We start from the raw sequence: 14268 nt of genomic DNA on the forward strand, positions 1-14268 counted from the left end.
AGGGGCGCCTGGGTGGCTCAGTCGGTTAAGCCTCCGGCTTCGGCTCAGGTCAGATCTCACGTTCGTGGATTCGAGCCCCACGTCAGGCTCTGTGCTGACAGCTCAGAGCCTGGAGCCAGCTTCCGGTTCTGTGTCTCCTTCTCTCTCTGCCCTCCCCCTCTCATGCTCTGTCTCTCTGTATCAAAAGTAAATAAAACATTAAAAAAATTTAAAAAAAAGATTGGTCTGTGTAGATGCAGGTAGCTATGGCTCATTTGTTCCCACCGCCCTATGACATCCTATTACATGAATACACCACAACTTTTCCCCACTTTTCCCTCTACTGTTGATGGACATTGGGGTTCCCAGTTTTTGCTACTGCGAACAGTGAAACTACAAACCTTACTGCCTCTGTCTTTAGGACATATTTGTAGGAGAAGGATTGTGGAATCGTAAAATATTCCCATATTCGACTTAATCGAGTCATTGCAAACTCTTTCAAAACAATTACAGCAGCCTGCGTCCCCACCAGCAGTGGGTGAGGGCGACTGTTGGCCCACAGCCACATCAGCTCTCAGCCTTGCCAGACTTCGGAACTGTTGCCAATTTAATGGGTATGAAATGGTATCTTATCGTGGTTTTCATTTGCATTTTCTTGATTAATATAGAGAGTGAACAATTTCTCATATGTCTGTGAACCATTTCTGCTTCTTTTATGAAATTCCTGTTGATTTTCTCTGCCCATTTTTCAATTTGGATGTTTATCTTTTTATTTGTAGAAGGCCTTTATAAATCGTAGATGCTAATCCTTTGTCAGTTATATGTCTTGCAAACATCTCCCAATTTATGGCTTGATTTTATGTTTAAAATTTTTTTAATGTTTATTTTATTTTATTTCTTTTGAGATAGAGACAGAGTATGAGCTGGGGGAGGGGCAGAGATAGAGGGAGACACAGCATCTGAAGCAGGCTCCAGGCTCTGAGCTGTCATCACAGAGCCTGCGGTGGGATTCAAACTCCCAGACCGTGAGATCATGACCTGAGGTGAAATCAAGAGCCAGACATTCAACTGACTGAGCCACCAAGGAGCCCCGGTGGCTTGATTTTATAAACTTTTCATAATGGTTTTAAAAATAGATTTAAGTTTTTAATATTAATGTATCTAAATTTATCAATATTTTCTTTTAGTTTGCTTTCTAGTGTTTAAGGAATTCACTCCCAATATTAGTGGCATTGTACAATAGTGTTTAGAGCAAATTCTGAATCCAGATAGCTTAGGTTCAGATCTTGGCTCTCTCACTGTGTAACATTGGGCAAATTATTAACCTCTCAATGCCTCCATCTTCTGTAAAATAGGGATAATCACAGTATCCAGCCTTTCCCTCTACACAACCTCACCTTCTACAGCGCTACAAAATAATCTCCTTTACAGAGCTATTATAGTTTTTCTCCCTTTCCTGAAGTTTCCACTTATACCCCACCACCTGCAAATTCCTAAGCTGGCATCATTTACCCCAAACTCTTTTTCCAATCAAGTGCCCTATATTTCCCTTCATACCAAAACCTTGGTGTTTGGGGGTATCTTTTCCATCAACCCCCATCAGTCCATATCCATATTTGTCTATGAGTATCTACAAATATGTATTTACCTGGCCTAGGCCAGTGTTTAAGAGAATGGGCTCTGAAGGCAGACTGCCTGCTTTGGATTCTGATTCCAGCACTTACACATATGGAACTTGAACAAGCCCCTTCACTTCTCCAAATCTCAGTTTCTTTGCCTGGAAAACAGAGACAGTAAATACCTACTTCAAAGAGCTGCCAGGAGCATTAAATGAGGTGTTTGGCATTTGGTATGGTGCCAAGTACACAGTAAACATCAAATGCATTTTTGCTGTTATTAGCAAGCCGTCTTGCCAATATATCCTTATTCCCCCAAACTCTGCAATCCCCTGCATTCTCCCGGTACCCAAAGAAGCTAGTAGTAGATAAATGGGGGCCATAAAGTGCCAAGGTGACAAGATCAGGCATCATTGCTGTCCTCCTTACAAAAGTACACTGATGATGAGACTAGAGAATGTATTAGAAGTCAGGACTGCAAATATAGTTTTAAGTGTAACATATCTATTGTGCAAAACAAAATACACCCATTCAAAAAATCAGTAACCTGCAGTCCCTGACCTTTGATATTAGATGCAAAACTTGGTCCCCACGTGCATTTTTCATGGGAAAAGGTCCTCCGCTGCTTTCATTTGATCCATGATCTAAACACAGCCTTAACCCAAAGGTTAAGAACCCATGACCCATTCAGTACAATGTTCTCTTAAAGAGTTCAAGTGGGCATCCAGCACCCCCTGGGGGTGTCAGTCAAAATTCCAGGGTTCGCTGAGTGGAGCCCTATGGGGATGCAAATATATTAGCAACTCTTTGGAGGGAAATCAAATACCCAAGAGAAACCAAGAAAACGCCTAGCATTTTAACTTAATGTGGCACAGCTGCTGAGATGTTGAGGCCTCCATCAGAGAGGACAATGAGGCCGTGTTTGCAGATTTGTCGTGGATGCCTGTCGGCTGTGTTGAGGGCGTGGGTTGGTGGGTGGGGTGTTCAACTTATTTTTCATCAAAAGGAGGTGGTGTGAGCTTTCAGCGAACCTCCATCACTGCGACCCATAGTTTTCCAGTTGTTTTATCATCCATTGATTCTTTCCTTCCAGTTGCTCTGACAACCGAAGGCAAAACCGAAATCCGGAAGGCGAGGGCAAAGGAAAAGAAAGCTCCAAAGGGAACCCATCGCCCGGCCTTTCGTCCTGCGGTCCCTTTAAGAGAAGAACCTCTTGGGACCGGCAGTCCCAACCGACCCCAGTTTTAACCGAAACCTAACCCGGACTTCCCCCTCTTCACTCAAATAAGACCAACTTTGGATTTTCCCTCCCCTATTGGCCAATCAGAATCTGTTACCAGGCAGACTTCAGCTGCCGCCGGTGCGAGCCCGGCGCCTTCTGTCTCCGGGTGTCCGCAATGACCAATGAGAGAACAGGCCGTGCGAGTCTCTAGGCAGATCGGAACTGCTCCAGCCACTGAGAAAAAAGAAAATAAAGCAACGCACGAGCCCGCTGGGCCAGGACCGTGGGGCTGGGCTGGAGTGAAGGTGGCTACGAGGTAGTTTCTCTTTCTCCCTTACCTTTATTGTTGCTTGTGTTGGGGGGCGACTGTTCAAAGGTAGGGAGGGGGCAGTATGAGTTGGGAGGAGAGCAGAAAAAGATTCTGACCGTATTTTCAGCAGCGTCTTCACCCATGTGCACGTGCCCCGAATCTGGGACCCCGTTCCCCCAACCGGGTTCCTTACGCCCCAGCCCAGAAGTTCGCCACCCTGAAAGCCTTCCACCTTGCAACAAAGCGGGAGTGAATGCAGGGGGAAGGGAGGGAGGTGGGGGTGCGCCTCAGGATGGAAGGTTGAGGGAGATGACGTAGGGACCGGCGACGTGGGGAGGGGGAGACGCGGGGGAAGCCGTGGCGAGATTAAGTAATGAGAACTTGGGCCCAGTTTCTTCCTAGCCTTGGAAGGGCAGAGTGTGTTCCTATCCTTTCTGACCTCCCAGGAAAACACGTTGAGGAGAATCGGAGAACTTTGTTTTGTGGTGGTTACTGGTTTGTGTGTTTTAAGGGGATGAGGGCAGTATGGGGTCAGAGGCAGAAATGGACATTTCTAACGTGGATTCCCAACCCTCCCGTCTCTTCCTTTAGTTTTCCACGCTTAGGGGACTGCAGGAAGGGTGGGGAGCAGGTAGAATGGAGGTGGCAGAGATCTCTTTGGGTCTATATGGCCCTGGAGAAGTCATGGGGTGATTTCTAATTCGAGGAGAAGGCCAAGTGGTATGAAAGAGGACATTGGGAGGCTTTCTTTCTGTTTCTCTGTGTTTCTGGGTAGGCAGATGAGGAGTGCCCCGGCACCTCTAGGCAAAAGGGGATTGATTCTTCCTGTTGTGTCTCCTCTCAACCCTAGCCCTCATGCGGGGATGGCAGAAGATGAATCTGACGCCAAGAGCCCGAAGACTGGGGGCAAGGCCCCCTCAGGTAGTGCTGAGGCAGGAGAACCCACCACCCTTCTTCAGAGGCTCCGAGGTACCATTTCGTAAGTACTCCTCACCCCTCCAACTCTAGTCCAGAACTGTAGCACTTGGCTTCCTCTGTTGAGTTCAGCCCCTCCCCGAGCAAGGGCAAGTGCGTCCAGGCACTGGGAGACTCCAGTGTGGTAGCCACCGCTGTCCATCTCGGCCCTCTTCCTCTCCTTAACAGTAAGACACCAGGGGAAACCTTGTGTGTGACCTCCAGCTTTCTCCTCTCCTCCACAGCAAGGCCGTGCAGAACAAAGTCGAGGGAATCCTGGTGAGTGTCTTGGGGAAAGAGGGCAATAGAGAGCTGGAGTTGGTGCCAGATGAGGATGAGGAGGATGTGCAGAAGGGCGAGATTTGTGGCCGAGGCAGTGTCGTCTTCCCCTTCAGAAGATAATTGGCTTTGCAAGTTGCTGCCAGTTTGACCTTGAGCCTCTTACCTCATCTCTCTGTGACCTGTTGTGTAGACACTCAGCTGGAATAAAATCAAAGCCGATACCCTTCATTCCCCCTTGTGGTAGCTCACAAGGACACCTCTCAGATACAGTGAGGACCCAGCGCCAAATCCTTTCTAAGGTCCTTTTAAACCCTGACAGTCCCTATGGCAGCCAGGTTTAGGGGGAAGGATCAGAAGACCCTATCTTGGGTCCTTCTTGGCCTTATTTTTTTTCCCCTGCTTCTGTTCCTCCTGACCTCAGCAAGATGTACAGAAGTTCTCAGACAATGACAAGCTGTATCTCTACCTTCAGCTCCCCTCGGGGCCCAGTACTGGAGACAAAAGGTAGGTTTGGTGTTACAGTTTAAGATGCTAGAGGTTCTGGTCCTGTTTTTTTTTTTTTTTAATGTTTATTTATTCTTGAGAGAAAGCGATAGAGCACAAGCAGGGGAGGGGCAGACCGAGACAGGCAGACACAGAATCTGAAGCAGGCTCCAGGCTCTTGAGCCGTCTGCACAGAGTCCGACATGGGACTCGAACCCATAGACTGTGAGATTGTGACTTGGGCCAAAGTCAGACACCCAACCAACTGAGCAGCCAGGTGCCCCTCAGAGGTTCTGGTTCTTAACGGGAGGCTCACTGGGATGGGGCTGGGTGAATAGGGATACTCATGACAGCTTGATGGAGAAGAAAAGGACCTGGAAAGGTGGGTCCTGGGTAAAAGGATCTGGTCCAGCGTAGTCTGTTTAGAACCACAGCAACTATTCGGGTCTTAGTAAGGCTTGTCCCTTTTACTTCTCTTGCAGCTCAGAGCCAAGTACACTCAGCAATGAGGAATACATGTATGCCTGTAGGTGGATCCGCAACCACCTAGAAGAGCATACTGACACCTGTTTGCCCAAGCAGAGTGTTTATGATGCCTATCGGTGGGTGAATGGGGGTGGTGTGGGGGCTGGGGGCTTAGGCCTACTCCCTCACCCCAGGAGACCTCCCTGCCTTGATAGAGCCTGACTGACTTGTTAAAGGGTTTCCTAGACCCTAGACCAATGCCATGGACTCCCCGAATCTACCCATGACCTCCTTCTCTGAGTATCTTCCCACTTTGCCCCCCCCCCCGCCCCCACTTACTCAGGAAGTACTGTGAGAGTCTCGCCTGTTGCCGCCCACTCAGCACAGCCAACTTTGGCAAAATCATCAGAGAGATCTTCCCTGACATCAAGGCCCGAAGGCTTGGTGGCCGGGGCCAGTCCAAGTATCCTTAAGTGGAGAGGTTGGGGCTGGAGGACCTGGGGAGGAAAACTTCGGGTGTGGAGGGCCTGGAGTAGAAACAGCCCAGCCTTCCCTTGGGGCTGGGCGATCCCCACTGTTGGTTGCTCTTTAACTTGCCTCAGATATTGCTACAGTGGCATACGAAGGAAGACCTTGGTATCTATGCCACCCTTACCTGGACTTGACCTGAAGGGCTCTGAGAGTGTAAGTAACAAACAACTCTCCAATCCCACTCTTCTCTCCAGAATAGAGGGCTGACATGGCCTAGGTCATCCTGCACGCAGCTGGGTGTGTAGGATATGCCCTTTCACCTACCGTGTGGCTCAGGTGGAAGATGAAGAGAATTTGTGGGCTTCTGAGATGGGTTCCTCCCATCTGCAGTCTGGTCTTACTGTGGGTGACACTGGTGTTGGAGAGGGGCCGAGGTGAAGTGTGACTGGGCATGGCCTTCCCCTCTGCAGCCAGAGATGGGCCCAGAAGTAACCCCAGCACCTCGGGATGAACTGGTTGAGGCAGCCTGCGCTCTGACCTGTGACTGGGCGGAACGAATCCTGAAACGGTCCTTCAGTTCCATCGTTGAGGTCGCGCGCTTCCTGCTGCAGCATCATCTCATCTCTGCCCGGTCTGCACATGCCCATGTGCTCAAGGCAATGGGGCTCGCTGGTGGGTGGACCGTCTCTCAAGCCCCAAGAAACCCTCTGCCATTTTCTACTTCATAGGCCCTCCTACCTACTAGGGTTGAGACACCTTGCATTTGCTTTTGATTTCTAGTGACCCTTGTGTAGGACATAAGGACATGCCTTAGAGCACCTTCTTCCTCCTCCTCACCCTCGCCTTCCTCCCTTTTCCGGCACCTTTGCAGATGATGATGAACACGCCCCTCGGGAGCGGTCCTCTAAATCCAAGAATGGTGTCGACAGCCTAGAGGTTGGAGCCCATAAGAAACCAGAGAGACCAGCCCAGGTAAGGAAGTTGATGGCCCTGACCTTGCTGCCCTGGACTGGGGGCTTTTAGTGTCCCTTTCCCCGTATTTTCTCACCCTCCTGTGCCTCTGTTTACCCCAATGTCCAGTCTTCCCACATAACTGTGACCTCTCTACCTTTTAGCCTCCTAAGGAGCTGGAACCCCGGGCTGGGGCTGGCGCCCCTGCGCGCGGAGAGCGGAAGAAGAGTGCAGTGGAGAGCCCAGCCCCAGCAGCCAATAACCCACAGGTTACTGCCCTGGTGGCCCGGCTGCCTCTGCTCCTTCCCCGGGCCCCTCGCTCACTTATTCCACCCATCAGAGTCTCTCCACCGATCCTGGCCCCCAAGCTTTCTTCAGGCCCTCTGAAAGTGGCTCTGCCCAGTAGGGCTGGGGGACCCCAGGCAGCCATGCCCATCATTAACATGATCCTACCAGCTGTTCCTGCTTTGCCTGGACCTGGACCCGGACCTGGGCCTGGGCCTGGGCCTGGGCAAGCCCTGCCTGCGGTGCTTGCTCAGCCACGAGGCACAGAGAACAGGGAAGTAGGCATAGGTGGTGACCCAGGATCCCATGACAAAGGTGTCAAGAGGACAGCAGACGTACCTGTGAGTGAGGCAACTGGGCAGGATCCACCAGCTAAAGCGGCAAAGCAGGACACAGAGGATGCAGGAAGTGATGCCAAAAGAAAACGGGGGCGCCCTCGGAAAAAATCTGGTGGGAGTAGGGAAAGAAACTCTACCCCTGACAAGTCAGCAGCTGCCATGGACTCTCCCCAGCCCTCCAGGTTACCACGGGAGACGTGGGCCTCCGGAGGGGACCGCGACTCCACCAGAGGGTCAGGGAGGCCAGGGCCAGGGGGAGAGGCCGAGAAAGGGACGGCGCTTGCCCAGGGTCAGGAAGATGGTGCTGTTTCCAGAGGAGGGAGGGGCCCTAGTTCCCGTCATGCCAAAGAAGCAGAAGATAAAATTCCTCTGGTCACCTCAAAAGTGAGTGTCATCAAGGGCAGTAGAAGCCAAAAGGAGGTTCTTCCAAAGGGAGAGGGAGACACCGCAGCACAGGGTAATAAAGACTTCAAGGGGCACATGCTCCAGAATTCCTCATCCCATGATGGGAAAGGTCCTAGAGCAACCCCCCCATGATAGCTACGTGGGGAAGAGGGTTTCTTTTCACGTTAACTCTGCCTGCCTAGTAGAAGCCCTTCTCTGCACCCGCTTCTTGTTTAGCTCTTTTGCTAAGGCAACTCATTCTCCTGTATAGACAGCTGAGGCGCTCTGTCCTCCACAGTGTCTGGCTCCTGCCTCTGACCTTAACAGCTCAATACCCTTGGCTTTAGAGTCTTTGATAAATCTGCAGTGACTGTCTTACCTGGATCTCTGTGCTATCCTGTGGGAGGCTAGGGATGGAGTAAGTGTGATGAATGCGTAGGCTAGGACTCTTGGTTTTAAATCAAAGAGAACCTTACAAACTGGCTTCAAAATTAAGACTTACTGGCTCATGTAACTGTAAAGTCCAGAGGTAGTACTGGCTCCAGGAAAAGCTGATGCAGTGGCTCAAAGTGTCTCAAAATACCGATTTTCCCCTCTGCTGATGCCTTCCATAGGATCTTTTAAACCTGGGCCACCTTGAGGCTGCCAGCACTCCTGGGATTACATGGTTTCTCTATTCTCTCTAACCCAAAGCGGGGTGGGGTTGGCGGGGCGGGATCTTTGTGCCAGGAATCCCAGCCGAAGCATCAACACTGACTCTGATTAGGCCCTCCTGGGTCACATGCCCACCCCTACCCAATCCCTGGAGCCAGAAGGATGGCATATGCTAATTTGTTCTTGCCACCTCTGGGAATGTCTGGGATCAGCCTCTTCAGAATCACAAAGGCCCGTTCCTGGGGAGGCAGCGGACACCTGGCCAGGCTAGGTTGAGATGAGCTACACCTGATTTCCTTTTTTCCTCCCTGTCTTACAGTTTCCTTCTGGCGGCTATAACCACTTCTTCCTCTTGTAGGATCAGAAGGAATGAGAGGGTAGTCCCTCTCCTTTAAGGGACTCTCTTTAGTCTCATTTAGGTGACACTTCTTACATTTCAGAGATGGGGAACCCTCCCTTTCCTGTTTCTGAATGTTCGTTTTCTCCACATTCTGCTTCCCTATACCGACCCTAGGGCCACTTACACCAAGTGGAGTGAAAGATATACTTCCTAGCCATCTGATTAAATCCATTCTGTATCCACCAGGTGTCAGTCTCTTGTCATACATGTGTCAGGACTTAGCCAGGATTGTGGGGTTTCGGCTAGGTGTGTGGCAGGAGATAGCTCTGCATATGGGCACCGACAGGAAGGGGGCCCAGACATTACGGTCTCCTTTGGAAAAGCAGTAAACCAACCAATATCCACTGAGGACCTACTTTGTCTTCTGCATAGCATAGCTTCTGTCAGGGAATCTGGTTCTGCCCAGGAAATAAATTTTCTTCCAGGGAGACTTCATTCGTTTCCACCATAGCATATTTTTTAAAACTATAATATGTAATATTTGATATATATAAAGAATATATTTAACATGAATAAATTATGAAACATAATTAAATGAATACCTTTGACCCATCACCCAAATTATACATTAAAACATTAGAAATACCATTGAGTTTCTTGTGTTCCTCCCCTGTTCATCCCACTGCCTCTCCCCAGACAATAACCACTGTCCTTAATTTTGTGTTAATTAATAGTTACCTGTATACATACATACACACACACAAATATATATATCTCTATATTTAACCATATATGTATAATATTCTTTAAAAACGTTGTTTTACTTTTTTAGCTTTACAAAAATTTTGTACTCTAATAGTCCCCTGCAGTTTGCTTTTTTCACTTAACACAATTTTTAAGATTCATCTATGTTGTAAGTAGCTATAAATTGTCCATTTGCACCTGTATAATAATTCCAGCAAGTACATAAACCACAAGTTACTGATGCACTCACTCACCTATTACTGGACATTTGGGTTGGTTCCATTCTTTTGCTATTGGAAAGTGCTGCTATGAATCTTCTTGTACCTGTTAGTGCCTTTTTTTTTTTTTTTTTAAGTAAGATTTCAAAAAGAGTTTCTAAGATGGTTCGTTTGATCTGTGTGTCCTCTGAGTTGGGAACTATTTCCTCCTGTCTTATTCTCTGGAGGAGTTGACATCAGATGGGTAAAACCTCAACTGTTGAGCCATCTTTGCTTGGCATTCCGTTTTGGGGAAATTTTTAACCATTGATTCCATTTCTTTAATAATGATAGGCTGTGTGGGCTTTCTATTTTTTCTTTAGTCAATTTAGGTTGTTTTTCTAGAATTAAGTGAAATTTTTCCTCTCCCCCCAGCTCCCAGGTAGTCACATACTTTGTTTTTCATTTCTACTATTTACTCTTACTTTCTTTTTTCCTCTTGATCAATTCCACCAGATATTTGTTATTTTACTTATTCAGCTACTACTTAGGGTTTTGTTGATCCTCTCCTTTATGTAGTGTTTTCCATTTCATTAATTATGGGTATTATCTCTAGTATTCCTTTCTTCTGCTTTCTTTAGATTTAATTTTATGTTCTTCCATAACATCTTAATTTTGACACTTACCTAACTTTCAAGCTGTTTTTTTTTTTACTGTAAGTTTTTAAGGACCTGTTTCCCTACATTCCCCCATTTTTTTCTGTTGTAAAGTACTTTAATTATAACTTAGTCCTAAGAATATTTAAGTTACCTTTACAATTTTTTAATTTGTGAATTATTTAGAAAAATCTTATGAATTTCCAAATGTCTGGATATTTAAAGTTTTACTTTTTTGATACCCACTTTCATCTTAATCAGTTGTGCTCAGAGATGTGGTGCTCTATGATACTAAATCTTTGAAATTCATTGGGATTGTTATTTTATATTTCTGTAATTTTCCTGGGTATCAAAATCTGTTTTATTGTTTTTCTGCCCACTCTTGCCTGTGGTAGGGTTGGTTGTTTTTTGTTTGTTTGTTTGTTTTGTATGTTTTCAATTTGGGGGTTTTGAGCTCATATTTTGTTAAACTTAATCTGTGGGAATCCAGAGAACCTAAATTGGGGGTACTTTCCTGCAGAGAAGATATGCATTTGCTTCCGCCAGGAGCCAAATGCTGCTCTGGACCTGGGACGTGTAGGCCCCTTCAAGAGGCTCCGCTGCTTTCAGGAGGCCCAGGTGCTCTCCTTTCCTTGGCTGGGCCCACGGGTTAGCCTCTGTTCACAGTACTGCCCACTCCTTCATGTAGGCTTCAGCTTAATGCTATATATATATTTTTTTTTGCTTTAGTGATTCTCTTTCTAAAGAGCCCAGCAATATGTTAACTATTATCTTTGTTGTAATTTATCCAGGATCTACTTGTATTTTAATGGGAGAGCCCTTTCTCTTATGCAGGCTATCAGAAGTAGGCATTACTGTGGTTCTGGCAATTTCCTTTTTGTTTTTTAAGTGCCAGGCGCTTATTAGAAGCCAGTTGACTTAAGCTGTCTTCAAGTCAATAATGATCATAGCACAGTGGCAACCCAACAGTTATGTTAGCAGTAAGCAGAGAGCTGTGGGGGCCCAGAGGCATAGTATAGAGATCAGACAGGGACCCGGGATGACTTCCCAGTTGAGATGAGTAGGAGTTTGCTGGACAAGTCTTAACTCATAAAACAAGGACAGAACATAAGACTAGAGAACAAAAAGCTAAATCGTGGTACTCGTTTTGCATAAGAACTATAAATTCAGAGAGATTACTTGAACTGAATAATTTTGGAAAGTTTCATGGAAAAGACAGGGTAAGGAGAGCTTAGATAGGTGGAAAGAGGAGGACATTCCAGGGAAAGCAGAGAGGTTTGGGCATGTGGGATGTGACTAAAGGCCTACAAGAATCATCCCCCAATAGACCTGCCAGGCAGTAGGGGGGGTGTATGAACAATAGTGAGAAGTCAACTAGAAGGACATACAACCATCATAGTTATCTGTTGACTGAATGAATGGATAAAGGTATGAAGTTTGCATTAAAGGATGGAGGAATTGAAGGCAGAAGGAACCGGCCAGCCAGCTGGTTCCATGTGGGAGAAGAAGAGGGACTGGACTGGGCTGCTGATACGGTAGAAAGGACAGGCGTATGGGAAAATAAACCACCCGTGTTCCAATAGGTGAAAGCATCCAAGGAAACATTGTTGGTTTGGGGGATGTATCCATTCACTCTGGGAGCCCAGCCCACCTGAGGATTTTGAGATTTACGTGGGGTTTTTGTTTTTTCAAGTTTTTTATTTTTTTTAGTAAACTCTACACCTAATCTGGGGCTCAAACTCACAAGTCCACGATCAAGAGTCGCATGCTCTTCTAACTGAGCTAGCCAGGTAGGCGCCACTCCCTCCCCCTCACCATGGGGTTTTTAAGTAACCTATTTTATTTGTTTGTTTGTTTTTATGTTGTTGTTGTTTTAAGTAGGCTCCACATTCAACCAACTGAGCCACCCAGGCACCCCAGTAACCTATTTTTAAAACTTACCTATTTAAAAACTTTAACATCAGGGGTGCCTGGCTGGCCCAGTCTGAAGAGCGTGCAACTCTTGATCTTGGGGTCATGAGCTCCAGCCCCCCATTGGGTGTAGAGATTACTTAAATTACTTAAGTAAGTAAAACTCTAAGTTTAAAAACTCTAACATGGGCGGGGGCCTCTGTGGCTCCGTTAAGTGTCCAACTTCAGCTCAGGTCATGATGTGCAGTTTGTTGAGTTCAAGCCTCACATTGAGTTCTCTGCTGTCACCACAGAGCCGGCTTCAGATCCTCTTTCACCTCCCCGCAAATAAATAAACATTTTAAAAAATAATAATAATAATCTAACATGGGGCACCTGGCTGGCTGAGTCAGTTAAGCATCTGGCTCTTGATTTTGGCTCAGTCATGATCTCATGGTTCATGGGATTGAGCCCCGTGTTGAGCTCTACACTGTCAGTGCTTGGGATTCTCTGTCTCTCTCTGTCCCTTCAAAACCAAATAAAGACTTAAAAATAAAAATAACCCAACATGAAACAAGTTATTCTATAGTTTAGGCAGTCTTCAGTTTGCTGCTGGAAGGGTTAAACTAAGAATTTGGGACCTGCCTACTGCTTCCTCCACCATTTCTATTCGTTCCCTAACACCCTACTCTGTCCACACATGACCTCACCCCCCAAGTGTCATGTTTTTTCATTTTAGCCCTATCATAAATTAAGTTAAAGGTAATTTATAATTTACTAAAATTTGAAATAATTGTTTACTATTAAACCAAGATAAGCTCTACATGTCTAGTGTATGGCCCCAAATAAATGAACTTATTGTTTATTTCTGTGGTTAATTTTCTTTCAAAATCAAAGCAAATGTCACATTCAGTCACATACTAAACGAGAGAACTAATTTCAGCACATATTTGTCTTAAGTATTTCATCTCATATTATGGTTCCTCAGCAGGCCGATCCCTTTGCCTAGGTTTGTCCTGGTAGCTGTATCCTATGAGATAAAGCTAAGCACAACATATAGGTAATGCATCGTTTAAGAGATGTCCATGAGAAGGTATTTGTTTGCTGGAAAGAGCATGAATTCAGTTCATATCTTAGCCCATTCTTGGGTTGTGAAACTTATTTAGCAGAATGCAAAACCGTGTCTTCAAAAGTGAAATAAAATAGAAACTATCAGAGTATATCACATATAATAAGGATAAGTATTATTCATGAAACCTTTATTTCAGCGAAGACACATCTGTGTGTTTTTCAATGATCATGATGTAAAATGTACTTCTTATTGTGGGTTGAAGGAAAACACCTTGAAAAAGTGACTTAACCGTTCTGAAGTTTAGCTTCCATAAGATGGGATAAAATCTCTTTCACGGGGTTGTAGTGAGGAACAAATGAGGTAATATTTGTCTTCATGCTCAGTAGGGGCTTGGGCAACAAGTGCTGGCTTCTTTAGCTTTTCTCTGGGGGGAAATACATAATTTCTGTGGTTCAGGGAGAAAAAAGTCATTTTTTATAAATTTCTTTAACCACAGGGGTGTTTAAAATGTAACAGGAAAAAAAAAATAAAATGTAACAGGAGTTATATTACCAACTGGGTCCTCTAGCTATACCAACTTTTGATAAATAAGCCAACTTCTTTACCTGGTTTGGTTAAGTTTAAATAAATAATGACATGGGGTGCCTGGACTGCTCAGTTGGTTGAGCATCCAACTCTTAAATTTTTTTTTTGTTTTTTTTAAATGTTTTTTATTTATTTTTGAGAGACAGAGAGAGACAGCACGAGCAGGGGAGGGTCAGAGAGAGAGGGAGACACAGATTCTGAAGCAGGCTCCAGGCTCTGAGCTGTCAGCACAGAGCCTGATGCGGGGCTCGAACCCACGACCGTGAGATCATGACATGAGCTGAAGCTGGACGCTTAACCAACTGAGCCACCAAGGTGCCCCCCGCTTAAATTTTATTTTAATGTTTACTTATTTTTGAGACAGAGAGAAATGGAATATGAGCGGGCTTG

General features: G+C 46.1%; 1 protein-coding gene across 4 annotated transcripts; it reads left to right on the top strand.

Annotated features, from left to right (window-relative positions):
- The first annotated feature begins 2995 nt into the window (after positions 1-2995).
- Positions 2996-9382, top strand: RFX5 (regulatory factor X5). 4 transcript variants are annotated; one of them, XM_029946934.1, is made up of 10 exons: positions 2998-3133; positions 3978-4106; positions 4327-4360; positions 4785-4867; positions 5329-5448; positions 5655-5774; positions 5914-5995; positions 6253-6454; positions 6654-6754; positions 6898-9382. In XM_029946934.1, the coding sequence occupies exons 1-10, from the start codon at positions 3000-3002 to the stop codon at positions 7891-7893; spliced, it is 2001 nt and encodes a 666-aa protein (XP_029802794.1). In that variant the 5' UTR covers positions 2998-2999; the 3' UTR covers positions 7894-9382. The 4 variants fall into 4 exon arrangements, with proteins under 4 accessions (XP_029802795.1, XP_029802794.1, XP_029802797.1 ...); XM_029946937.1 differs by lacking the exon at positions 2998-3133 and adding an exon at positions 3172-3193; XM_029946936.1 differs by lacking the exon at positions 2998-3133 and adding an exon at positions 3461-3612.
- Positions 9383-14268: the final 4886 nt, after the last annotated feature.

This window comes from Suricata suricatta, chromosome 8 (assembly GCF_006229205.1).
Source record: "Suricata suricatta isolate VVHF042 chromosome 8, meerkat_22Aug2017_6uvM2_HiC, whole genome shotgun sequence".
NCBI classification, from domain to species: domain Eukaryota; kingdom Metazoa; phylum Chordata; class Mammalia; order Carnivora; family Herpestidae; genus Suricata; species Suricata suricatta.

Bases quoted from the DNA above. Each gene is read 5' to 3' on its own strand.
- RFX5 (XM_029946934.1), top strand. From the start codon at position 3,000: ATGAGAGAACAGGCCGTGCGAGTCTCTAGGCAGATCGGAACTGCTCCA. The intron at 4,868-5,328 runs GTAGGTTTGGTG...CTTCTCTTGCAG, and splicing joins CCCAGTACTGGAGACAAAAG to CTCAGAGCCAAGTACACTCA. The intron at 5,996-6,252 runs GTAAGTAACAAA...TCCCCTCTGCAG, and splicing joins ACCTGAAGGGCTCTGAGAGT to CCAGAGATGGGCCCAGAAGT.